The sequence below is a fragment of the Chionomys nivalis genome, chromosome 3 (assembly GCF_950005125.1).
Source record: "Chionomys nivalis chromosome 3, mChiNiv1.1, whole genome shotgun sequence".
Classification (NCBI taxonomy): domain Eukaryota; kingdom Metazoa; phylum Chordata; class Mammalia; order Rodentia; family Cricetidae; genus Chionomys; species Chionomys nivalis.
In genome coordinates this window covers 86,378,527-86,405,486 of record NC_080088.1, presented here as the reverse complement: position 1 = coordinate 86,405,486, position 26,960 = coordinate 86,378,527, and the positions used below count along the sequence as shown (strand labels likewise).

The window sequence follows — 26,960 nt, the reverse complement described above, 5'->3', positions numbered from 1 at the left end:
GAAGGAAACTGTCTACCTAGCTAGTCATTTAAGCAAAATCCTGTTGGCATAAGCACAATATTCATAAACTATAACCAATGCAAACCTCATATTAAGTTTGCCTTCACTGTTAGCATGTCTGTTTTACCCTTTTCTAAATTGTATAGAAGAACTCATGTTTTACTTGCTACCTAATTAAACAAACTAGAAATTCATAAAATAAATCTATGGAGTACCAAATAAATTCCCAAAAATGATTATAACTAACAACTACAAAGTCTCTTTCTTCCAAAAAGCTGTTTAAAGAAAAATGTTTAATACACTTCTGATAATCTCATCTGTAATAAAGGTCCTCAAGCCTCATCAGTATTATATATTTATATATCAGAATTCCCTTCCCCTCTAAGGCTGAGTAATATTCCACTATATGTACATGCTATACTTTTTTTTTTTTTTTTTTTTTTTTGGTTTTTCGAGACAGGGTTTCTCTGTGGTTTTGGAGCCTGTCCTGGAACTAGCTCTTGTAGACCAGGCTGGTCTCGAACTCACAAAGATCCGCCTCTCTCTGCCTCCCAAGTGCTGGGATTAAAGGTGTGCGCCACCACCGCCCGGCTCATGCTACACTTTTTTATGTGCTCATCTATCAATGGATATTCATGCTGCTTCTACCTTTTTGCTATTGTGGATAAATGGTTCTAAGGAAAAGAATTCACAGGGCTGAGGAAAAATCTGTCAGAACTCACATGTGGTGATATGTGTTATTAATTCCAGCTCTGACGAGGTAGAGACAGACCTTGGGCTAGCCAACCAACCCAGGCTAATGAAACCCTGTTTCAAGTAACGAAGTGGAGGCTGGCCCAAGGCAGAGCTGAGGTTGAGTTCTGGCCTCCATGAGCACCTGTACACATAAACACACACACAGAGAAGCTGAACTCTGTCCTCCATGAGTGCCTGGACACATAAACAGATATACACACAGGCTGAACTCTGGTCAACATGAGTGCCTACTGAGACAGACAGACAGACAGACAGACAGACACGTACACGCACATGGTTTTAAAAAGGTATTCACAGACCACTTTCTGAGACCTTTCCTTGAGTTCTTCTGAGCACATATCCAGAAGTGGAGGAATTGCTGTGTTGTGGTGACTCCATATTTAACTGTGGGAAGAACTGCCACTCTTTTCCACAGCGGTTACATCATTTTACATTCCCACCAGAAGAACAAAAGGGCTAAACATCCTCACTGATATCTGCATGAAAAGTTCCCATGAACTCCTCTTCACAGTCAAAAGTCATGTGGAACGCCTTCTATGGATAACCAGATAGTAGGAGAGAAACATGGAAGTAACTTATCCCAACTACTTGAGCTAGAACCTCTAGGGATTTGTTTGTATAGAAAGATTAACATTTCAGCTTGGCTGGGCCACAGTGCCCAGGTGTTTGAGTCAAACATTATTCTAGATATCTCTATGAACTACAGACCTGAAACCAATTCTGGGAGGTAGCAGACCTTTCAGAAGGGTAGGCCTGGTGGTGGAACCCTTGTCATGGCTCACTAGAAACTCACTCTTCATGGGCGTGGGAGCCTAGCCTCACCGCTTCCTCTTCTACTTCCTGGCAAAGGTTTTATTCCATCTCTCATTCCCCATCATCGTCACCTAACCAACCAAAGGCCCAAAGCAATAAGGTCTGTCTACTATGAACTGAGAGATCCAAAATACATCTTTTCTTTTTGTAAGTTAATCATGTCAAGTATTTTATTACAGTGCTGCAAAGCCAATGCCCTCCTTCCTGTGAGAAGGTATCTAATCAAACGACGGCTCTCATAGAAAGACTGACTGCGAGCAACAAAGAATGCACCAGCAGGGGTTTCCATGTCCAACTTAATTCTACATCTTCCTGGATCTCCACTTTGCAGTTTATCCTGCAGATTCAGAATAACTAGACCTCTAAAATGCACAAACCAATTTCCCAAAATAAACTGCTTTCTATATGTCTCTATGCCCACACCATGTGCGTTCTGCTGCTCTGGAAAAGCCTAACACGAACAGTAGCAGCAGAGACAAAATTGTAACTGCTACAAACATTCTCACTGCCTAGAAGCGGGGAAAGGATGAGAGGGAGCCACCAGCACAGGGAGAAGCAAGGTGTAAGACATGTACCTTTGCTTTAATTTCTCTCTACTTCAAAGTGACTGGGGAACTTAATGTTGTAATATGAAAAGGTTTCATTCAGATCCATAAATTACTATCTGTGCTTCCTTCCTATCAGACCGTTTTCCTTCAATTCCCAGCACTATGACAAGAAACTAACAAAGCACATCCATGCAAATGTCCTTTTCTTGCCCTGAGCCCAGACAGGGCTCTACTTGAATGACTCTACATTCCCTACCAAAAACAAGCCTGAACCATTAGCCTCTGCTGTGTGGTCATTAATGATGACAATATAAATCTTCACTTACCAAACAGGAGTATTAATGGTAAAAGCTCAATATTTGTCTCTATCATCTCAACAAAAGAATGCTTCCACGTTTATTTTTTGAGAGCAAATATAGCCAGGATGGACTCAAAACTGTGATCCTCCTGCCTCTCTCTGCCTCTTGCGTGCTGGGATCACAGGTAGCTCAAACCAGTATTTGTATTAATAATAAGCCTGATTTAATTACACAGAAAGTTCAATAAATCCTTGGTTATTATCCAAAGGGTATTTTCAGGGTATGTGCATCAGTTATCCACCTTACCATGTAGTTTCTTGTGACAAGGCAGAACATTCCACCAACTAACTGGTCGAAGTCATAACATCAGAAATCACATACACGTGTTTCAGGCATCACTGTGACCATTTATCAACCATACTTCAAAGGCACAGAAACTATAATGGACTATTACAGTATTTGTTCTGATAAGTGTTTCATCTGCATTAATACTTGAGAATATGATGCTAAAAGCTGCATAGCTTCTGAACAGAGTCTGAGAGTAAATATTTTAAATATCTTATTACCACATATCAGCATCATATGTAGCTACTTTGAAAAATTATAGACCCCAAATTAAATCTAAAATTTAAGTTTTAGCTGATGGCAAGTGCTTACACTTTTAAAAATGTAGTCTTTCACTCCAAAGGCAAGGTTTAAGAGGTTGGCACCTGAACAGTGGCCAACTTTAAGGGAGCCAGCTGTGCGAAGTGTCCAGACAACAGCTCTAAGGCCTGTGTGCCTGGGAGACACAGGACAGCTAGATGCTTAAAAAGAGCAAGGATGCCACAAGAAAACCCAGAGAATCAACTAACCTGGGTCCATAGAAGCTCAAAGACACTGAACCAACAACCAGGGAGCCTGTATGGGACCGACCTAGGTCCTCTGCACACGTTACAGTGGCGTATCTTGACCTTCTTGTGTGACACTGAACAGTGGGAGCAGGAACTGTCTCTGACTCTTGTTGTTTTTTAGAACCCTACCTCATACTGGGTTGCCTTGGTCAGCCTGAATACAAGGGGAGGTGCTTTAGTCTTACTGAAACTTGGTATGCCATGTTTTGTTGACATTCATGGGAGGCCTGCCCTTTTCTGAAAAGATATGGAGGAGGAGTGGATTGGGGGAAGGAAGCAGAAGAGCAGTGGTAGGGAGGGACTAGGAGAAGAGGAGGGAGGGGAAACTGCAGTTGGGATGCAAAATAAATAAAATTTATTTTTTTAAAAAGAGCACTGATACTCCCAGCAGAGAACATCAGGGACATCTCATTTTAAGGAAGGAAGTCACAAGAGGAGGTGCTGCCATATGAAGAACATTGTGGATACTAGTCAGGTAGTGCTGTATATAGAAGGATAATGGAGTGGAGCACAGTGCCTCACTGTAGAGAGGGCTACATTAAGACTGCTCAGCATTGCTAGCACGCAATGACAACACCATTAACTTTTGGTATTCGTCATTATTATTTGGACAGCATCTACAGACAATAGATTTTTTTGTTGCCTTCTGTTAAGGTGCTCTGGTCTCCCAAACCCTTTATGCTTGAGATGGTTTTACCAGAGCCTTCTAAAAGAACCTATTCTTCACTAGCCCATGTCACAGAGAGTATTTCTACACTGTATAAGAGCTTCACCAAAAGAGAGAGGGGAAACTGGACCTCTAGCTACTTTGTTACTGTTTTTAGTTCATTCTACTCAAGCAGTCAAATGACAAACTTAGGAAAGCCACTCAAAATTTCCTGAGTAAACATCTATTTTTATGTGAATTACTAAAAAGAACAAACAAAACTAAATTAAATGTAGAGCTATTCTAGCTTAATTGGTTTTATGAGAAAAATGTCCTTCCACTGGAATTTTCATTCTTTTACAAGTCACGAAGAAAGCTGGTAGTACAAAGCAGACAGAAAAAACAGAAATGTTTCTGTTATTAAGATTTATCTTTAACGTCATAAAAAACTGAAAGATTTATCTATTTTTGTCCTATAAACCCACTGTGTCTACGTACAATATTTCAATTCCATTAGGAAGGGAGTTTGCATAAAGAAAAGGACTCAAGCAAACTTCTTTGTTACTGGTCCTGAAAGCACTGTGGTGTGAAGGCCAGGACAAAATGACTCATGCTCAACGCTCTTGACAGGACTACCTCAGGCTCTGGGAAAGCAGCTCACTGGAATCACTCATGCAAGACTAGAGACTGAAAGAACCACAGCACAGTGGCCCTGTGGCTCCATTTCAGTCTGTGAATTTGTTCTTATGTACACATGTGATAAGAGACAAAATTCCTGTACTGTGCATTAAAACAAGAGTGCCGCTCTAAAGCTGACTTAACACCTTTACAAAGAAAAGAACTAAAAAACAAAACCCCACATTTACTTATATAACAAGAAAGCAATCCAAGTAATTTAAACCTATGGAGACTTAATGAATTAATGAATAATAATACTTTAGATTTTTTTTTTTTTTTAAAGCAAACAAGGGCTGGGGAAACAGCTCAATAGGTAAAGTCCATGCTGCACATGTGTGAGGCCCTGGACTCCCGGCACTCATTCAACAGCCAAGTGTGGCTGTAACTATACAAATGGTGGAGACAGTGGATGTCTGGGCTTCTCAGAGCTCGGATTCACTAGCCAGCTAGTCTAGTGGAAAGGGCCAGAACTTAGTCCAGTAAGCAGCACTGTCTAAGCTAACAATGAAGAAAGCAAGAGGACATAGCTGATGACCACCTCCTGTGTGTCCTATCAACAAACAGCACAAGGACAAGACTAGTGCATGCTCACACACCACCAGGCCCAAGAGCTGCCCGCCTACTTACCTATGGCAAGATTTTCTACAGACAATGGGGAAAGTACCCACTATAAACATATTTCCTGGTTGAACCCAACTGTGACTCACCAAATCCCTGTGTAACACCCAGTTGGCATGAAGATAATGAATCCCATCTAGGATCTGGTACAACAGTGACTTCACCATTCCCCGAGGTAACTGAACTGGCTTCTTGTTGGCTTTTGAAGCTCTGTGAAACTTAATTATATGCTGAAAGAAAGAAAATACCACAAGAAGCTTTACGAGTAAGAAAAGGCAATGCCGAGATCACCCAAGACGCTAACAACAAAAATGGTCAGCTCCATTTTTAAAGCTAGTGATGGCATCTCAGGAAACAAAGACGTCAGGAACTAGGGTGCTCTACACTTTAAAATATAACTAGAGTTGATTATACTGGGGGCGCTATGGGCCTGTTTATCTCACAGGAATTTTCATGAACAAAACCATTTTTATTCTGTAAAGATTCAATAAAAAAGGGAAAGACAAAATTCTGACAGACAGAACAGCACAATTTCTGACACACGATATGAAATGGGGATTTCAGTAAAACACACCCAACATACAGAAACTAAAACAATGATAACAAGTACACAGCCAGTTAAACTAAATATACTTAGAAACATAAAGGATCCAGATGAGGAAAAAGCCTGCCACCCTGCAAAGCTTCTCTGTACACGTGACTAGACAACTAGAGAGAATATAAAGTACAACTTTTCATCAATTAAAACACTTTGCAAATAAATGTGCATGAAAAGGTTTTTCCTCTCCAATGTTTCAAGCTCGCGATGAGTTTCTCTATTTTCTATAGAACACCTGTAAATTTCAGGACACTTCAAGTCAGCTCTGCATGTTAACCACTGCACACTCATGTCTAGCACATACTGCACAGGGATTCTTCATCATTAAGCTGATTCTTGTAGTTAAAGAAAAAAAGAGTAGAAGTGTGATGCTTAACACTGCAGGCTAACATCAGGTCTTCTACCTGATGTTATACAGAATAACATACAGAAGGAATAACTAGTAAGCTGTGAGCCAAAGAGCTGTATTTCCAAAGGGGGAAATGTAGCAGAGCATTTGCAGTGAGAACAGAATCTCACTCGTTGGTACATGCCTGTCTATATTTAAATAACAGCATCAGGCTACCTTAAGTTTCTTCTCAGTTTTTTACCTCAGGCATTACTTAATAATTTAGAATATGTATCATCTATCTTAAAATGTGCTACCGAGTTTGTGCCAGTAAGAAGAAAATCCGCTGACTCTCCAAATGTAATAAAAATAGGTTTAAGTAGAGTACATTAAAGAACTTAAAAGCTTCAAGTTTCCCAGAATAAAAACCAAGTAGCAGAGGTAAGAGAATTGAAAGTGTATTTCTTCAGGTCACATGCCAAATACTACAGTGATTAAAAAAAAAACAAACAAACAAAAAAACTAACATTTTAAAAACAATAACTAAATGAAATCCTATAGCATGGGAATCTCTTGCCTCATATTCTTCATATTCCAAGGCTAAAAAATCAAATACACAGTAAACAGGCTATAAATCTCACCAATGCCTAAATGATTTTCAAAACAACTCTTAATTATAACTTTTGCTACCTTATGTCAGTCAATCCACATATAATATTCCAATTAAAGTAGGGGAAAGAGTAAAGTTTTAGGGAAATGAACTATCCTGATTTTATTAAAATATTCATTTGCCTTCATGGGTATTAGTAAAATGAAAAAGGCAATTATGAATTACTTATATATATCAAATTGTATGCAATATAACATATATAAAATACTTGTTACAGGGGCTGGAGTGATGGCTCAGTGGTTAAGAGCATTGCCTGCTCTTCCAAAGGTACTGAGTTCAATTCCCAGCAACCACATGGAGGCTGACAAGCATCTGTAATGGGGTCTGGTACCCTCTTCTGGCCTGCAGGCATACACACAGACAGAATATTGTATACATAATAAATAAATAAATAAATAAACAAACAAACAAATAAATAAAATGCTTGTTACATCACACTAAATAACAATATATAACTACCGTATATATCCTTAGACATCCCCTCTGCTTTCATGTCCTATACTATGTGTGTGACTCACTAACTTTAATTAAAGTTGGTTGCATGAACATGGGTGACAGGGAAATGTTTTTATTTTGTCTATTTAAGTAAGATGCATTTACATTCTTATCAATATAGTATGAGTCTTTTATGGATTTGACTAAAGCGGTAAACTGTAATCACCCATTTGAGAAATCTGCAATACACAATTTGGGTCTAAATATGTAAAAATGCCATAGGCCACACAAACTTAAGAAACAAACCCACAAGAGATGCTGCAACCCACTTCTGCACAAATCTTGTTTTGTAGTGTGGCTCTCATCAGCAATGATTTTTTTCCCCTAAACAAAAGCATGCCTATTTAAACAATACAGCATATTATTGCCAATGAAAATGGAATACATTAAATTAACATCTGCTGTGAAGAACTAAAAAAGTGATTAGTAAGTTTTCCACACTTAGCTTATACAGCTTGTAACAGCTTCAGGACTATTAGGAGACTTTCCCAGTGTCACAGTACAGGGGCAGGGACAGTAACTAGACCCGTTTATCCTTTTATAGCATGCTTACCCAACAAGTACTGCTTCATTTTAAAGTCCTTCACATTACATAATAAAAGAAAATAAGTTCTTTCAAAACCTTATAGTAAACAAGCTCACCTTTTAAAAATCAACTCTGTAATTAGAAAATAACGCTCTGAAATGTTCATTCACACTCCTCTTACTTTACTGTCTGTTACAAAGGCCAACACGCCACGACCAAAAAGAAAAGTCTCCCTAGTCTGAAGACTCAAAATGCTTCAACATCCAGAACTTTGTGAGAGCTAACATGATTCCACACCATGAAACACTGTTTCACATTCAAAATTGTTATAAACACTGTATTAAAATCCTTCAGGCTATATGTATAAGGTAAACATAAAACTGAAACACGAGTGAATTTCAAGTTTAGACGTGAGGTCAGCCTCTAAGATGTCTCATTAAACATATGCAAATACCCACCCCACATCTGAAACCCTTCTGTTTCCTTGCATCTTAGTAAGGCAACTCGACCCACTGAACAAAGCAAAAGCTTCCAGTGAGGAGATTTCTAGTGCAGTGGAAGCTGACTGAACACAACAGTCCTGGCTACCAGCAGTCCACCTTACCCAGAGGTCATGTTCAGCATAGTCAAAGAGAAGCCATACTTTCCGATCAGCATGAGACAGAAACACCTTCTGAAGAGAGATGACGTTTGGGTGCTTAAGCTCTCGAAGTAACTATAAAAGAAAGGAGATTCATTCAAAATTTAACACAAACATAATTCCTTTAAAAAAAAAAAAGATTCACACCAAATTAGGTGTGGTAGCATATATATCTATTCAAGGGTTATGAACATTCCCTGCTACCGCCATGGGAGGCATTTCTACCTTGCTGCTACGAACTGAACGAAGGTCTCCAAAGATAAATTCTGAAGCAGAAAGACCACAGCCAGCCTGAGCAACAAAGCAGAGCTCCACCTCAGACCTCACCCATCCCCCGTCCCAGTTGCAATTTAAAGGCAACACAAAGCCAATGCTTACTGATATTAAGCACATACTGTAATGTGACAGAAAAACCTGCAGGGAAAAAGATACTGAAAGGGGGTAAACAGTAAATCTGTCATTTGTTGCTTGACTGGTAATTTTAACTTTTTATCAAAATTACAATTTTAGCCATGTTTAAGTCCACAGATTGGTGGCATTATTCAATGCTGTTGAACCATCACTACTATAAAATGTTTTCAACATTCCAAGCAGAAATGCTGTATCTGTCAACAACCCAGTTCTAGGTAAACTCTAGTACCTGTCCCTAAGGGTTTCTACGGCAAACACCTAGTGTTTCTTATTTATGTTGACAGGTGTACCTGTACTATTGGTACTGAGGAGCTGGCAGGAGGAAGGACAACTTTGGGTATCACTTTTGAAGTGCCATCCATGTGATTGTTTTTTATGTGTATCTGTGCGTCTGCTACATGTGCAGGGCCCACACAAATGAAAATCGGGAGCCAGATACCCAAGAGCTGAAGCTATAATAAACGGTTGTGAGCCACCCGATGTGGGTGCTGGTGACCAAATTTTTATCCTCTAGAACAGCAAGTGCTTAACCAATGAGCCATCTCCCCAACCCATTTATTTAGTCATCCATCTATCCATGCATCCATCTATTTATTTTTGAGATAGAATCTCTCACTGGCCTGGGTTTGGCACATAGGCCAGGGATCCATTCATCCCCACCTCCTCTGCACTGGGATTACAAGCACTGGCATGTACCACCACACCTACTTTTTTTTGGTAGATCCTAGGGATTAAACTCAGTACCTTGAAAGCACTTTACCCACCAGCTTGACACTTATCCTTGTTGTCTGGCTCATCCACTCAGTATTATCTTCAAGGTTACCCTTGTTGTAGCATGTAGCAGTTGTCCCTCCCTCTTTTATATAGAGAGACATTCCTCAGCTTACGATAGATTCACATTCTGATAAAGCCATCCTAAGTTAAAAACATCATCATCAATAATTTATTAAGTCAGACATGGCAGTACATGCCTGTATTCCCAGAGCTGGTCAGTGGAAACAGGTGGATCCCAGGGACTAAAAATTTTTAAATTTTCTGAATATTTGCATGCTTTGAATATATCATTCACTATAAACCTGATTTACTGCAGTTATATTTAATTTAAACTAGTAAAGTATAAAAAAAATAGTAATATTTAGAAACATACAATGCCAATATATGTCTCTCAGAATGAAGAGGAAGAAACTAGGTAAGAAAACTTGTAATATTTTCAAAATGACAGTGTTTTTTTTTTCTTAAAAAATTATGGATTTGTACGTGTGTGTGTGTGTATGTGTGTATGTATATATATGTGTATGCATGGATGCGTGTGTACAGGCCAGAGGACAACCTCTGGTGTCTTCCTCAGACATGCTGCCCACCTCCTTTGAGACACAGTCTTCCACTGCTTGGAGCTCTCCAATTACAGTACACTGGACAGCCAACAAGCCCAGGGTGCTTCCCGCCTTTACTTCCTGGGCACAGGGATTACAAGCATGCCCTGTTATGACCATGGCAGGCATTTCTACTTGGATGCTAAAAAGTAAATAAAGGTCTTTGTGATTGCAAGGTAAGTACTTTGCCAGCTAAACTATCTCCACAACCTTGACACTGTATTCTAACAGCTTCTAAAAGCATTACCAGGTTTTAAATGTATACCTTAATCATGTTAATAGTTAAACTGAACCTTAATTATGCCAAATTATTTTTTTTTAATTAATTTGAAAATCTTTCTTCAACCAAACTCTTAAAAACTGATTAAAAACAAAACAGAAATGCTGAGGTTGATGTGCAAGTACATTGTGAAAGCCGTCTAAATATGGACCCACCCCATCTATCAGATACTCTCCCATATACTGGTGGTGGGCAACTGATACCTGCTGTACAGTTAGCCAGTACACTAAGTTAAAGGGATTCCAGCCCACAAGAATTCTGGAAATGAATGTAGCAAACAGCTCACAACAAAATGAGAGCTTTGGAAGAATCTCTCAAAATTCTCTCCTAGGCCATGCTGATGATATGTGTCACAGGCTAGCCCCTAAAGGGGTGGCAATAGTTCAAAGTGACCAACAGAAATCCTAAGGTTTTTATTTGTAATAAATATTACTAAAGAACCAAACTGAGCCGGGAGATGGTGGTGCACGTCTTTCCAGCACTTAGGAGGCAGAGGCAGGCAGATCTCTGTGAATTCAAGGCCAGCCTAGTCTAGAGTGAGTTTCAGAATAACCAGCACTACACAGAGAAACTCTGTTTTGAAAAAACAAAGCAAAACAACAATAACAATGACAAAAACAAACCACAGAAAACCCCAAACAAACAAAACACAATAACAACAACAAAAAAAGAACCAGACTGAATGTGAGCAAGTTGCTAAAAGGGGGGAGTCGGGGAGGAACTAAAGGGTTTAATAGAAGGCAGAAGGCAGTAAAACAAAGATGGAATTCTTTTCCTTCCTTACCTTTTATTAAGCCTGCCACTCAGAGTCATTTTATCCACATTCAAGTTCATTCTTCTCTCCACCTCTTGACTTATTTTGAATTAAATTCCAGATATTATACTATTTCGCCAATAAGTATTTCAGTATATACCTCTAAAACAGTCTTTCTCTCTCAACACACACAAAAAAAAAATAGCAATCAACAATAACAACATATCCAGAAAAGCTTCACATTAAATTTTACACTTACTGTGTAGCTTTGCCTGTCTAAGACGCCTGACTGGTCTAACTAAAAAGCTGAACAGCCAAAGGCTAGGAAGTAGAGGGTTAAGTGGGCAAAGAGAGAGAAAGAGAGAGAGATAGAGAGACAAAGAGAGAGAGAGAAAAAAAAAGAGAACAAGGGAGAAAGGGGCCAGCCAACCAGACACGGAGTGGGACATACAGAATGAAAGAAAGATAAAAAGGCCCAAGGCAAAACGCAGATGAAGAGAAACGTGTCAAAATAAATTGTAAGAGCTAATGGGTGTGAAGGCTCAAAATGTGAGCCTATTCCACCTTGTCTGAATGTCAGAGTTTTGGCTTGCTCAAAGTTGTTGACACAACTATGACTACACACCCTGATCTAGGGTGTGGTTACTTGGTATTTTGAACATTAAGATGACCCATAGAGGTGTATCCTCTCCACCCTAACCAAAGAATACTTCTGCCCCTTCTTTTGATATAGAAAATCTGACCTAGGACTAGCTGCCTTCGGGGTACTTGGTCTACGGTGGGTTCACTTCTTAAACAACAGAATGTTTTTCTCAAGAATTAATAACTTGATGTGAAGCTTTGGGACAAGTAACTGAGCTGGTTGTTCTCTGTATAATGTTAAAGCAGTCTTTTGCCTTCTTTCCCCTTTTGTATTGGGGTATAAAAATGTATAGAAAAATAAACAAGGGTGTACTCAGAACTCAGAAAAGGATTTCAGCATTCAGTATTCACAGAGTTGCCCTCCCAATACTATCCTAAGTGTCTGTGTTTCTTTCTTATCTCTGTTCTTCCTACCTAACTTTTCTAAGCCCCACGCCCCTACCCTGAACCGTATGAACAGAACCCACATGGCTAGGAGCCTGGCACAAGTCATGCCAAAAAGGTGGCACCTCACGTATGACAGCCCAACGTGGTGCAACTTGCAACAAGTGGGACAAGCCTAAACTAAGGCTGAGCATTCATAACTCATAAGTTTCCATGTCTTTATTTGGGAACTGGTTGGTGGTCCCAAAAGAAAGCCTGCTACAAGAGAAATGGTTAAGTCCTATTGCTGAAGAAACCATGGAGATAGATCCATTGCCAACTCTCTACTCAACAAGCATTCTTTCCTTTCCCCATATATTTCTATCATAACACCAGGCTTACTTATTTGTACTGTTAAGATTTATGAGTATCTTTTCCCAGCAGTGTAGAAATACTCAGAAACAGAGACCCAAATTTGTGTATCTTAATTTTTCCTACTTTAAAATGTTCTGTCAACAAATGGCCGGCTTTGAAGATTCATTAACAAGAATCTGTTAAATGAGTGTGATTATTTAAACAAGTATTCCTAGATTAGAGAAGCCACATTTATGTACAGACAGGAAAACTAAAACAATAACACAGGCAAACACTGTGACTCATGGTATGAAGGTCTGATTAGAGTCAGGAAATATGCATTTGGAATCACAATTTTTTAAAAATTTATTGTCATTGTGTGTGTGTTTGCATCACTGTGCGTGTGTGTTTGAAGGTCAGAGGAAAATTAGTGGGAACTGGTCCTCTAATTCTACCACTCAGGTTTGGGAACTAAACTTAAGTCATATAGCTTGGGAGTAAGAACCTTTATCTACAGAGCCATCTCAATAGCTCAGAGCCAGAGTTTTACAGAAGAAAAATCTCAAGTCAATCTCAAGGATGCAATGTTTAGTTTAAATATATGCACGATTATTAACCGTATTTATATGAGAACACTTCCTTTGAAGTAAGGAGATTCTAATTACCACATGGAAAGCTTGTGCTTCCAAAAGAAAAATGGACATGGTGATAATAAAACAACAGAATCTCGATTTTAACAGGTGCTCATGAAGACATCAATCCCACCCTAGCCTCAGAAAACTGTTAGCTTGATGTAACAACTGTCATTGACCAGAACTAAGTAACAACAGTAAGTTTAACTGGCGATATTTATTGGAGGAGGGTGTTCACATCAACAACCAAAATTAATTTTACCCCAAATAAATAAATGTATACATTGCAAGAATTGCATGCACCTTTACTTCTCCTTAATTTTTTTTCTGTAAATACTTGTCTAGAAAAATATTTAACAGCTTTCAACTCATATGATGGCAAATACAACAGAGATCTGCACAGCTGACATTCATAAGTCAACTGATGTGGTAATAACGAAAACTTCACTTACTGCTATCTCTCTGCATGCCGACATAGAGATTCCAGTTCCTTCTATTTGTTTTAAAGCGTAGTCTTTATCGTCCTTCCTGTAAAAACAAAATCATTTTAATATACAGGTAGCTCTATGTTTGCATGCATTGTAAAGTACTACACAGAAACAAAACACGTGTTTAACACCAACGTCAGACAGGAAATCCATCTTAGATATGTAGGTCAAGGCAATTACTTGTGGAGGTGTTAACACCAGAATGTAAAGCCCTTCTCTGGGACTCTAGTTATGTGTGCTTGATAAACTCAGATATCGTGCTCTGGACTTCTAGAGACAAGTTTCCTTCTAATTATGAAATAAAGCCAGTTTACGTGTCAAAGTATCAGAAAAGTCAAAATACATCACTAATGCAAAAAACGTTGTAACTTTAAAAACAAAGCACATTATAATCATACTCTCATAACTTAGGTCACATCCAAGTACCTTCAAGAGATACTCTCTTAGCACCTATTTCTAAGTATCATATATATCAAAAACTGGGGATACATCAGGGTTCCACCAATTACAGAGTTTCAAGTATCTACTATATTGTATAACTACTCCGCTATAACACAATTTGAGTGCTACAACAGGCCAAGTGTAAATCGACTCTGTCAAAGACGCAAATAAAAACTTCTCAGAAGTATCATCTAAATGGGGAATGGCTCAGCATTGGGGACTCTGATACCCATTACTTTCCTGGATATTACTGAGGACCCTGAAGAAGGTCAAGAAAGAGAAAAGCTAAACACGATTTCACTTTGATGACTTTTATTTAAGTATCAAGTCACACCTTAACAGGAAATGCAGGGAGAGTGCAGTGAGGGACTGCTTGCATCAACCCTTTCAAAACCAGTTAAGGTCACTTAATGCTTTATTCTTTAAGTTATTATTAAAACTTACAGCTGGGTGGTGCACGCCTTTAATCCCAGCACTCAGGAGGCCGAGCCAGGCGGATCTCTGTGAGTTCGAGGTCAGCCTGGTCTACAAAGTGAGTTCCAGTACAGGCTCCAAAACAACACAGAGAAACGCTGTCTCCAAAAAAAATAAAATAAAAAATAACTTACATTATTTTTTTCTTTACAACATTTCTAACAAATCTCAATTACTCAATTATGACGGTATTCACCATGGGGAAATTGTTTTATAATAGTGGATTTTACAACATACTTCATAGTAAAAGCTCCACAGGCTTCATAATGTAAGAAAGATATTAAGGATAACTGTAATTTAATACTCACTAAGTCTAAATGATTTTTCAAAGTCCGAAATAAGACATAAACACACTAGGACCAGGATGAGTCTACTAGACACATTTATATGCAGGGTATTAACTGATTAAGTATTGTACAATATATTTTGCAATGTCCTAAACTTTAACCCTCTGGGGACAAACAAATAGTGTGACAGGCATGGAAATACTAAACTCAACCAAAGATTCGCTCATTCGTCTTAACATCCTGTTGGTGGCGGTGAAAAATTTCATGACCAAGAACAACTAAAAGGGAGGAAAAGGTTTATTATTCCAGCTTCAGGATACAGTCCATCATTGAAGGAAGTCAGGGCAAAAACTCAAGCAGGGATTCAAAGCAGAAACCATGGAGTCACTGCTTGCTGGCTTACTCACAGGTTCATGCTTAGCTCATGCTTTTCTTTCTTTCTGTGAAGATTTTTACGTCTGTGTCTGTGAGTATGAGAACATGCACCCCGGTGCCCACAGAGGCCAGAGTGGAAATTATAAGAGCTCCATGAGTGCCGTGAACTGAGCTACGGTACTCTGTAGGAGCAGCAGTGCTTTTATCTGCTGAGCCATCTCTCCAGACATTTAGCTTTCTCATACAGCAAAAGACCATCCCCAGTGGCTGGGTCCCTATGTTACTAATTAAAACAGCCTGCTGAAAACATGTCCACAATCAACCTGATCTTGCACTCCTCAACAGTGATTCCCTTTTCTTTTTTTGACTTACCTTTTTTTGAAACAGGATTTCATTTGGTAGTCCTGGCTGATCTGAACTCAACTTATAGACTAATCTGGCCTCAAACTCACAGAAATCTACCTGCCTCTGACACCTGAGTGCTGAGATTAAAAAGGGTGTGCCATCCTGCCTCACTATCCATTTTTAAAGTAAAAGATAGACAGGAGATTAAAAATATTTACTCACTGGTGTCAATAATGATCCAAAGCAAGCAGTCAAATTATAAATATGTAGTGTTTTAAGTATAGCCTGGTCTACAGAGTGAGTTCCAGAACAGCCAAGGCTACATGGAAAAACCGTGTCTCCAAAAAAAACCAAAACAACAACAAAAAAACCCGAGGGCTCTCCTCAGATGTGGTATGGAACTGAAGTTCTGTGTACAAATAAAGAACCACCAACTATAATGACAGACAACAGAATATTCCTTACACACATACCTGCACAACTCCACACACAGCTTTTTTCATTCTCTTGATCCCAATTTCCTTATCTGTTCCCTTCCAAAGGAATTAAAAAGTGTTAGAAATATATAATCTAGAGCTGGAGAGATGGCTCAGCAGTTAAGAGCACTGACTACTCTTCCAGAGGTCCTGAGTTCAATTCCCAGCAACCACATGGTGGCTTACAACCACCTATAATGAGATCTGGTGCCCTCTTCTGGCCTACAGGCAGGATATTGTATAAATAAATAAATAAATCTAAAAAAATAAAAAAGAAATATATAATCTATATGTGTCCCATCTATAGTAATTAGTTCATATACAGAAAATTCAAATACAAAAAATCAATTAGAAAATAGGAAAAGTCCACAGGTTACCTGAAAAATGATGATTTTTCTATAAAATCAAAGAGGTTTAGAAAAGCTATAGATGCCAGAAAGTGGTGGCGCACGTCTTTAATCCCAGCACTCGGGAGGCAAAGGCAGGTGGATCTCTGTGAGTTCGAGGCCAGCCTGGTCTACAAGAGCTAGTTCCAGGACAGGTCCAAAGTTACAGAGAAAAAGATAGCATTCCACATGCAAGGAAAATCCAGACAGGAAACTGGCTGCCAACAGAGCCTCCTCACTGAGAAGAATAACCCATACAATTGTCTACCCACAATTCCTCACCTCAATGATTGAACAGAGTAATAGTCTCTCATATTTTGTGATGTAATAATTGGGTAATTTTATTTTGGAAGGGGGATCTACACTGCAAAATAAATCAGCCCCTTAAATGTTCTTCTAGTTTTCCTCTTCTTAAAATTTCCAAGGTCACCCTTATTCAATAAGTAGGCCATACCTAATTTGGACATTGTTTATGGATTCTATATTTAAATAAAATCTGACTTTTTGTAAACAAAAGGGACATGGAGGTAAAAACACAACTCTCACCTCAAAAAGGGCAAGAGACAGTTTATTCTGGAACCAAACATGAGTGACTGTATCCTAGGAACACAGACTCATGTTACTCTGAGTGTCAATCCAACTCCAAACTAGTTCCATGAAGTTTAATATGACAGAACAAATTAAACCATAAATCAAGGCACTTTTAAAATACATTGATGGAAACATCAGGGAGGTAGTTACCACAAAGTTGGGAAATCTATAGACACCTGATTCTGCCTGAAGACATTCTTAGGTTTGGAGAAGCCAGGGGTCAGTGAGGTTACATACAGAGGTGGGCAATAAATGGCTGGGGGCAGAGGACTAAAGGTAGCCTAAGATAACTTTGGCTTTGAAATTGCAATATTTCAACCTCTTCACATCACTGAAGTTCTAATCAAGTCAGTATCTGTAGCTGCAGCTTCTTTTCTACAACTTTGTCTAAAGGGGAAAAGATCTTCTGATATTGCACATTTGTGAAGACTCAATCCAAGTACCTGCCCAGCTTCAGGCTGTACCTTCTGAAAGTAGAAGCTAACAGGAAGACTGCACAGACAAGGGAAAGGGGATAGACTCAGATCTCAGGGTTGTAAACAGACTATATTTCTGTCTCTGCACCCCGGATATCCTGTAAACCCCAATCCCGACATTTCTGTTTATTATTTGTGGAGACATACTGTCCTAAACTCACTATGGAGCTCACACTAGCCTCCATCTCTGAAGCAATCCTCCTGTCCCAGTCTCTTAATTATGGAAATTACAGGTTATAAACCACCATGCCTGACCTGCACACATTCTATCTTTAGCACGCTGAAGGCTGAATGTATTTTCCCAATTATCTTCTTTGATGCAATAGATCTCCCGTGGGGAGAGTGAGTAGTTCCTCAGGACACCTCTACTCTTGAGATTTTCTACAAGTACCCTTCATGTTTTAAGCAAGTCCTAGAGCAGAACCATATTCTGGCATCTATTCTGGCAGGACCATCAGATGATGCTGTCTGAACATAGGAATAGGCAGACCCTCACACTCACTTTCCTATCTAGGCTCAAAGACATAAGGCAAGCTGAGAAGGTATACACCCAGTACACATACTAAGAGATAATCACAAAGATTCACTGACCATCAGGCAGAAGGTTGCCATCATCCCATATCAGGTTGGTATTAAAAGGCTGAACCAAGTCCTTAATACCCAAGTCTCTTTCCTGGGAACAGACCTTTTCCAATTTAAAATGAAAATTTAGCAGCTTCCTCCTCTGAACATTATTAATCACTGTTAAGAATTTCCAGCTACTCATACATGAGATCTGAAAGTTTTGGTATTGCTTCCAGGAAATCAAGAAATCAAAAGCCTCATGACACACAGGCCAATAACCACTACCCATTTCTTCTGAGAAAGTCAGAGTCCACGCAACTAATGAAGCTTCACTGACTTGGTTTCAAGGTCCTTTTTTAAAGTTCTATTTTATTTTTAGTTACATGTATGTGTGCATATATGTCACATGAGGACAGGTGCCAGCAGCCCAGAAAAAAGCATCAGATCCCCTGGAAGTGGGGTTACAGGCAGATGTAAGCTGCCTGATGTAGGTTCTGGAAACTGAATTCAGGTCCTCTAAAAAAACAGTAAACACTCTTAACCAATGAGGATTCTCTGCAGTCTAGTTTAAATTCCAAGGTCAGTCATATTGTACAATCTTTGGTGCTCACTGAAGAAAACACTCAGCAAGAAAGCATCCCTCATATAATATCCTATGACTTTATCTCTCCTGTATTTCCATTCATGTTATAATGTGGAATGGGTGATTTTATTTTATTTTTTTTTTATTTTTTATTCTTTTTTAATTAAAATTTCCACCTGCTCCCCGTTTCCCATTTCCCTCCCCTCCTCCCAAATATTGCCCCCTCCCTCCACTCCCCTCCCCCTATCCCCACTCCTCTTCTCCTCCCCCCACACCATTCCCCCTCCCTCTCGATACTGAAGAGCAGTCCAAATTCTCTGCCCTGCGGGAAGACGAAGGTCTTCTATCTACGTCCAGGAAGGTGAGCGTCTAAACAGGCTAAGCTCCCACGAAGCCAGTTCATGTATTAGGATCGAAACCTAGTGCCATTGTCCTTGGGTTCTCATTTTAAAATCCACTTGCCACAAATCAGCATCGTCTGTGTTGGAGCCTCAACTGAAGAACTGTCCTGATTGCCTTAAATGATGTGGAAAGACCCACCCCAGTGTGAGCAGCACCTTCTTAGAGCAGCCCACATAAAGAAGGACCATGGCAGAGGGAAGATCATCAGACTTGCCTTTTCCAGGCTTGGCCCTCCCTGCCATAGTGTTGGTTCACCCTGTGGCGGCTGCTGCTGCTCTCGCTGATTTCAGAACCAGTATTCCCACTGTTGAATAAAGACCTGGGACTCTCCAGGAACATTCTGAGGCCAAAGTGGGGCTTCTGAGGCACCCAGCTTGTAAATTAAGCCAACTACTGGGTTGCTGGCCTTCCCAGTGAGACAGCCACCAAGACACCAAGCCTCAAGGACCAAAAACTACTGGGTTCTAAGACTCAGGTATGAGACACTTATTGCTGATATTTTAAGCTGACTTAATAAAGTCTGTATTTTTTCATCCTATCACTTTTGTTCCTGGAGAGAATGCTAGTATAGTGAACTAGTATTCAAGAATTAAGTTCAGTCTATGGCCCATTGTAGCTGTCTACAAGCTATGCAGGTTTTTTATATTCTTAAACAATGGCTTAAAATATACCCCACTATTCACCCCCACATCTCCACAAAAAAGGAGACTACATGTGACCCATCAAATCTAAACGTTTATTCTCTGGCTTTCTTCAGGGAAAGTCTGTTGATCCATGCTACTCTTCTACTTCCTAAAAAGGGAGAAACTAGTGCTGATAAACTATGCCCTAAATAGACACCAGAAACACTAGAAAATTCACACTGGGTTGGTTGTTGATGGGTCATAATTTAAAAACCAAGTAAGAGGGCTAAGTGTATAGCTCAGTGGCAAAGCACTTGTTTAGGACAGCCCAGAGTCTGGTCCCTAGTATTACAAAAAACAGCTTCTGGTGATCTCAGGGTAGGCCCTTTTATAGTGCCAGTGGTTTAGAAGTTTAATCTGGAAAAAAAAAGTGTTAAAGTTATATACTCTGGTACGGAGAGAGTAATAGATGACTTCATCTATTCAAGCTTTTTATTAAAACTGCTGAGCACATGAAGGTCCAGATCTCATCTCTCATAAACATAATCCATGATTAAGATAATAAAAGTCTCCAGGTGGTGGGGTAGCACACACCTTAATCCCAGCACTCAGGAGGCAGAGGCTGGGTGGGGGGGGGGGATCTCTGTGAGTTCAAGGCCAGCCTGGTCTACAGAGTGAGTTCCAGGACAGCCAGAGTAGCAGAAAAACCCTGTCTTGAAAACCAAAACCACAAAAAGATAATAAAGTCACTCTGACAAGAGTCCAAACGTCAGGGTTTCCCGAGAGAACTTAATGACCATGTGTTTTTAGTGTGTCCTGTTAGACTTCAGTTTTTTGTTGCTGGAAATCTACAGCTCACCAGGAAAGTGTTAAAAACAAAAGGCCGGGCGGTGGTGGCGCACGCCTTTAATCCCAGCACTCGGGAGGCAGAGGCAGGCGGATCTCTGTGAGGCCAGCCTGATCTACAAGAGCTAGTTCCAGGACAGGAACCAAAAAGCTACAGAGAAACCCTGTCTCGAAAATCCAAAAAACAAACAAACAAACAAACCTACTGACCTACTAGCTAGGGTGTAGAGTGCAAGTCCAGAACTGAAGAGTTTGGGCAGGGAAATTCAGAGTTTGAGACTGGTCTATGTGGCACATGAGACTTTGCCTAAACAAAAAGGGGAGAAGGGGAGAGCGGAAGGAGAAGGAACCCTTACCCAATTTTGTGTTCCCAGCCTAAAAGGTGATATTATCCACTCATTTTGCAAAGTGACTGTAATATTCAATGTGGGCCCATATTTCATACAAAATATTTACAGGCAGGCTCACTGGCAGCTGTAATCCTGTCAAACAAGCAAGATGGCCACCTAACAAAGGCCAGGATGTACGTACGGTTCCTTCTCCTTTGTTAAAAATGTAGATCGCCTGGGGAGAGGCATTGTTTCCAAAGCTGGAGACTAAGTTGCAGGTGTTTCGCTAGCCCCGCATGCCCGGAAAGAGAATATTAATGAGCATCCACCTTGGTTTACCTGGGGGATAAAAGGTGTTTTGTATAATAAACGCGGGTAGACCCTCAGGAATGGATGAAGCCTGAGATACCCTTCTGATATGGCTGTGTGAACTGTGTCATTATTTCTTGCGTCTCCATACGGGTCAAGTTAGTGAAAAATAATTTCTATGTTGAGGCCTATGGGCCCTGACAATTCAAGAAAAGTTGAAAGAACAAAGGGAATTCTGGATTCTGAGACTACTATTTATCGAGTATGCAGAGAGTCTTATAAGTATACAGAGGGCATTGAACCCCTGTAGTCTAAAAATCAAGACTTTCTGGGGCTCAGTCACAACCCAATTAAGAGTTAGTACAAGGTAGTCACATTAGAAATGTTATCTTCAATTATGGACTCTAAGCAAAGAAGGAGGCCTGGCCAAATACTGTCTACCAAAAATGCATGCTGTTAGTCTAATGTCTGTATCACCAGTATTACTCAGTTCTGTAGTTCTGCGTTACACAGTAGGATATTGGAGCCTGGGAAACTTGATGAAGACCAAAGTTTAGCTTAGGACAAAGTTCCAGAGGATGGTGGTTTAGTTCACACTTCTGAGCTTCCAGGGTTTACATCTGGTCATAGCTTCTGGCTAGCAGTCTTTCAGATATCACAAAGCTTTATAGGAAAGAAGCAGAAGTTGTCCTTGTGTTCTAGTCTCTTTCTCTTGTTTTATAAAGCCACTTATGTTATGGTTTTGATCCCTGGTCCCTTTAAGAGGAAAGCCACGCCCACTCCCGGCGACCCCTGACCTCTCATCGCCATCTTGGATTCCTCTCTGTCCCCTCTTGGCCTGTGTGGACTTGTCTCTCTGTCTCTCTTTCTCTCTCCCTCTCGTTCTCTCTGCCTCCCCTCCTCTCTTTCCCCTCCATAACCCCCTGAATAAATATTCAACATGTTGTGTCTATCCATGGCTCTGTCTCCTGCCCGCCCGCCATATGTCTGCCTGCCGCCACATGGCCCACTCTGGAGCCCCCGCAGCTGTCTCTGCCTGGGACTAGCTGCTCTGTCGGGGACCCTCCAGCATTTTTAAAAAATCATAAAAACTTATATTCCGTGGCGGTGATTATCTCCAATCTTAAACATACTCCGTGAATTTCTACCTTTTTACAGCCTCACAATAAAATTCACTAACAGAACCTTGGGAATGATTGCAAAGCACACACTGGACGTAGTGCACACATTTTCCCTTTGGGAGCTACACAGTTCCTTTTGTAATGAACCTGTTTTCCAGAGAGCCAAACTCAACTATAAAGTGGTTTTTATAAATGGCAAATCTCTGTTGGTCATACAAAAGGTGATTCCCATCTTCATCAAGGCAATAGTAATGGATCCTTCATGGAAGTAAGCTTTGTAACATAACATACAAGAGCAGACCTTAGCTGAGGTATTATCTAGGTGATTTCTTACTCTTGCTGATACTGAAGACACTATCAGCAGCTCCTGCTACTCTACTCCCTGCCATGACGATCTGTAACCTCAAAGTAAACAAACACTTCCTCCTTTCTCTCTTAAGATGCTTTTGGCAGTCTATTAAAGCAACAGGAAAGTAATATACTGAGTTTATGTGTTACCCATATGTACTTATCATTTCATATTATGTATATGATACCAAAGTGGATTATAAATGCTCATATATTAAAATTGTTATAGTCCAAATCCCTTTTAAATCACAGTGGAACCGGGTTTTAAGGAGGAAAGCCCCAGCTCCAGCAGCCCTACAGGCTCAGGTTGGTCACCTGTCCCACCATACTAATTAAAATGACAAAGGAGAGAAACAAAGTGAAGAGATTGAATGAATGCAGCCATACTGAGGGAGCAGATAGAAAGATCAAATAACCCCGAGTTCTTTAGAATAAAGAGACAGGCTTTGGACTTAATTTAAAACTGGGACAAAACGGCAAGAGACATACACTACTAAGTGGCTAAGCCGAAGTGTGATCTCTTTTTATCTTTTTCTCAGTTTGGTTCCACAACATGGTCCAAATAAGTCCCCCGAAGGGACAGACTAGCTCCCAGGAGATGACTGTTGCTACAATGGGCAATCTATGCCCGCATAGAGAAACTCGAGTAGACATATAAACAAATAAAGTGATAAATGTAAAACAGCACACATCACAGGTCCGGGCTCATCAGTGTTCAAAGGCAAATCATCTACCTACAAGTTTGGCAGAACTTCTTGTGCTTATTCTGTATTTATAGCTCGTTAAGGTCAAATTGGTTCTAGATATAATGAAGGTTCCTGATATTTTATTATAAAATTGAGTAGGTAGGACCACACAAGTTACCCTCATACACACAACTCACAAAAGAAAAGGTAATTTTAAAAAATTTGAATCCGTACTTCAAGATTTGAAGGACTGTTAGAAGTACTTCCTGCATCCTCCCAACTACAAAAGTATTTATCTTGCAAACAGTTACAGAGATGATTGAGCAGTAGTTGGCTAGAGAGAAGTCAGGTGAATATGGTAGAGGCTTTTCTTCATAGCTCAATTCATTTGCCTTCTGAAGTACTGGCTGTGCAAGGTGCAGCCTCCTGGGCACTGTCATGGAGAAGGCTCAGTCCTTTTTGTGGACAATACAGGCTGCACGGTGCCATTCTCAGTGCATCTTACTGATACACTGACGAATATTCTTGTCCAATAATGCTGGGTGGGATTCAGAAATTTGGATCAGATCTACAGCAGTCCACCAAACCATGACTCAGAGGGTGTCAATTTAGCTCTGGGATATGTTTTGCTGTTTCTTCACAGTCTAGTCACTAAGCGGTCACTGGTGGTTGTATATAATCCACTTTTTGTCACACATCACAATCCAAGAGAACAGGTTCATTTTTGTGTGTAGAGTAAGAAAGGACAACAGTTCAAAATGACAATGGTTTTGATTTTCACTCAGCTCATGGGCACCCACTTACTAAACTTTTCCACTTCCCAATTTGCTTCAAACAGAACTGACCGTTGGATGGCACATGCTGAATTCTCTGGCTACTTTTGTAGTGGTAAGAGGATCCGGCACTGGTGGCCGCTCTCAGTTGGTCACTGTCAGCTTGTGACAGCTGCAAGTGCTCTTATCTTCAGGACACTCTGACCCCTGTGACCTCTTCACCCAGCACTGCACTGTGCATTCCTTAGCAGTTCCTGGGCCAGATGAACTGCTCATGTTGTCAGTGGTCTCTGCTGCCTTATGACCCATTTTAAATTCAGATGGAAAATCAGTTGAACTGGGCAGTAAAGGTGCATACCTTTAATTCCAGCACTCAGAAGGCAGAGGCAGGAGGCAGAGTTCGAGACCAGCCTGGTCTGCAGATCAAGTTCTAGGACAGTCAAGGCTACAAGAGAGACTCTGTCTCGAAAAATCAAAATGAAAGGAAAAAGAAAATCAGTTGAATTTATATTTTGTCTAATATCAGGTCCATAGTATAAAAGAAATATAAACACTGAATAAAGTCATTAGCAAAAGAACAAAGTGAGAAACATACATTCAAATGACACATGAGATAATCACATTTATTAAGAATGTACTCCAGAATCAAATAACAAATTTAATACGCAAAATCTGCAATAAGTTTGGCACAAGACAAATGGGTAAGCATCCTGTTTTGGACTGATGTCAGGAACTCAGGCACTGGTATACCAAAGTCCATCACAGCCACAGCATCCACAAAAGCAAAAGAGGAGAAACAAGTGAAAGAGTGGACAAAATGTAACACACGCTACCCTACAGAAAGGCCTCGAAAGCATTACACAGAACAAGAAATCGTCAGCCAAGTCACCACATCAGGTACTGTTTATATGAAGTGGTCCAGAAGAAGAATTCTAAAACCAAAAAAGTAGACTGAAAGCCACCTAAGCTCTAGGAATGGAGAAAATAGGAGTAACTCAGCCCAGGGTTTCCTTTTTGGAGCAGAGGGGAGCGGAGGGACAACACTCTAAAATTAGATCACAGTGCAGTTTCATGACTACATGAAAAGGCATCAAACTGCATATTCTAGGGGCATTATTGACTTAAATTTAAATCTCAATAAAGCTCTAAAGAAGCTTCATGAACAATGTATCTGTACACAGCTTCTTTGCAGCATTTCTACAGGTGACATTTTCTCCATGAAAATAACTAAGATTTAGATTCCTACTTAGTACAATGTGACAAAAGCAAAACTATGTTTAAAATACTTAAGTAAACTAGCAGTCAATGTCATGTTACATTCCAAAAGATGTCGCCCATAAGTGTAGTACACCTTTCATTAAAGAACTACAAGTAGTTGTACATTCTACTGTAAGACTGGCAAGCATACTGAACTCAGTGAATAGTCACTAGTATAACGCAACCCGGTGGCACGTGCTTATTTAATGTGGTAGCAATGAAACATCAAATTCTTAAGAGCACCAAACTGAGTGTTTACACTGAAAGACCCATCCAAAGGGCAATATCAAGAGATGAGGTGAGCCAGGTGGTGGTGGCACACACCTTTAATCCCAGCACTTGGGAAGCAGAGGCTCTCTGTGAGTTCAAGGCCAGCCTGGTCTACAGCTAGAGTTCTAGGGCAGGCTCCAAAGCTACAAGGAGAAACCCTACCTCAAAAAAACAGAGAGAGAGAGGAGGCGAGGCTTAGGTGTCCATCAACAAGTACGGGTAAAGAAAATTTACAATTGAATTTATTGGTAGAAAAATGAAATTACTACATCTGCACTAAAACAGACAGAACTAGAGTTTGTTATGCTAAGTGAATATACCAGACTCAGAAAGACAAATATCCAAATGCCTCATGTTTTCTCCTATGTAGAAAGTAAACGAGGGATGGGGGAGATTAAATTAAGAGAATGTGTGAGAGGGAAGAGATCGAAAGGAAGAGGGTATCCACATATGTGACAGAAATGAACTAAAGGTAGCAACAGTGTGAAGTCAGAATCAGATGTGATGAAATTAATAAAATGATAGTAAATTTAGATACCAATATGGCTCTTTATCCTAAATAGTCATCTAAAATATACAGATCCATCCACAGTAGCGTGGGAAAATAAAGCTCAGTACAAAATCTCCACAAGAACCATCTCAACAGTACAACTTCATGACCCAAACAGTATTTTGTGCACATCCCTTTCTTAGGTGCTTATTCTTGGGGTTCTAGTATGACCGAAACTATGCCAAGTTTTCAGAAAACACAGACTGTAGATCCACTGGTTTGAGTGCTTACTCAGCATGCACTAAATACTGGTTTTATCCCCAGTGACACAGAACTTGTCATGGTGGTTTAATATTGTAATTCTGACAGGGGTCAGAATGTGTAGGTGACCAGAAATTCAAGGTCACCAGACTCTCTGGAAGTGTGGACAAAAGATAAAAGAAGTCTTTTAACTTTGTAAATACAACAGAGGGAGGTTTTTTCTTTGATGGATGAAATCTTCGCAGCCTGCCAAAAATATCACCCACACCAACAACCTTCTGGGATGCTTTGAACACCTCTGGAGCTCCACCTCCACATCAAAGTGTGCTATATGCAGACAGGTGAGGCTGATACATTCAGTACAGTTTTAGTAGAGAATAAAAACCCAAATGCATTTGATCAGGCCAGTACATTAGCATTTTATCCATGAAACAGCTGGCTC

General features: G+C 40.0%; 1 protein-coding gene across 5 annotated transcripts in view; it reads right to left on the bottom strand.

Moving 5' to 3' along the window:
* The window catches only part of Cdk8 (cyclin dependent kinase 8), a 67,736-nt gene that overhangs the window by 24,035 nt on the left and 16,741 nt on the right, over window positions 1-26,960 (bottom strand). For 4 of the 5 annotated variants that reach the window (XM_057764276.1, XM_057764277.1, XM_057764278.1 and 1 more), the window contains exons 2-4: window positions 13,770-13,845; window positions 8,473-8,583; window positions 5,341-5,481 (exon numbers count right to left, since the gene is read on the bottom strand). In XM_057764276.1, coding sequence (XP_057620259.1) covers window positions 5,341-5,481; window positions 8,473-8,583; window positions 13,770-13,845 — 328 coding nt within the window. Of the gene's footprint in view, window positions 1-5,340; window positions 5,482-8,472; window positions 8,584-13,769; window positions 13,846-26,960 lie in introns of those variants that run through there. The other variant, XM_057764280.1, reaches the window with a different exon arrangement.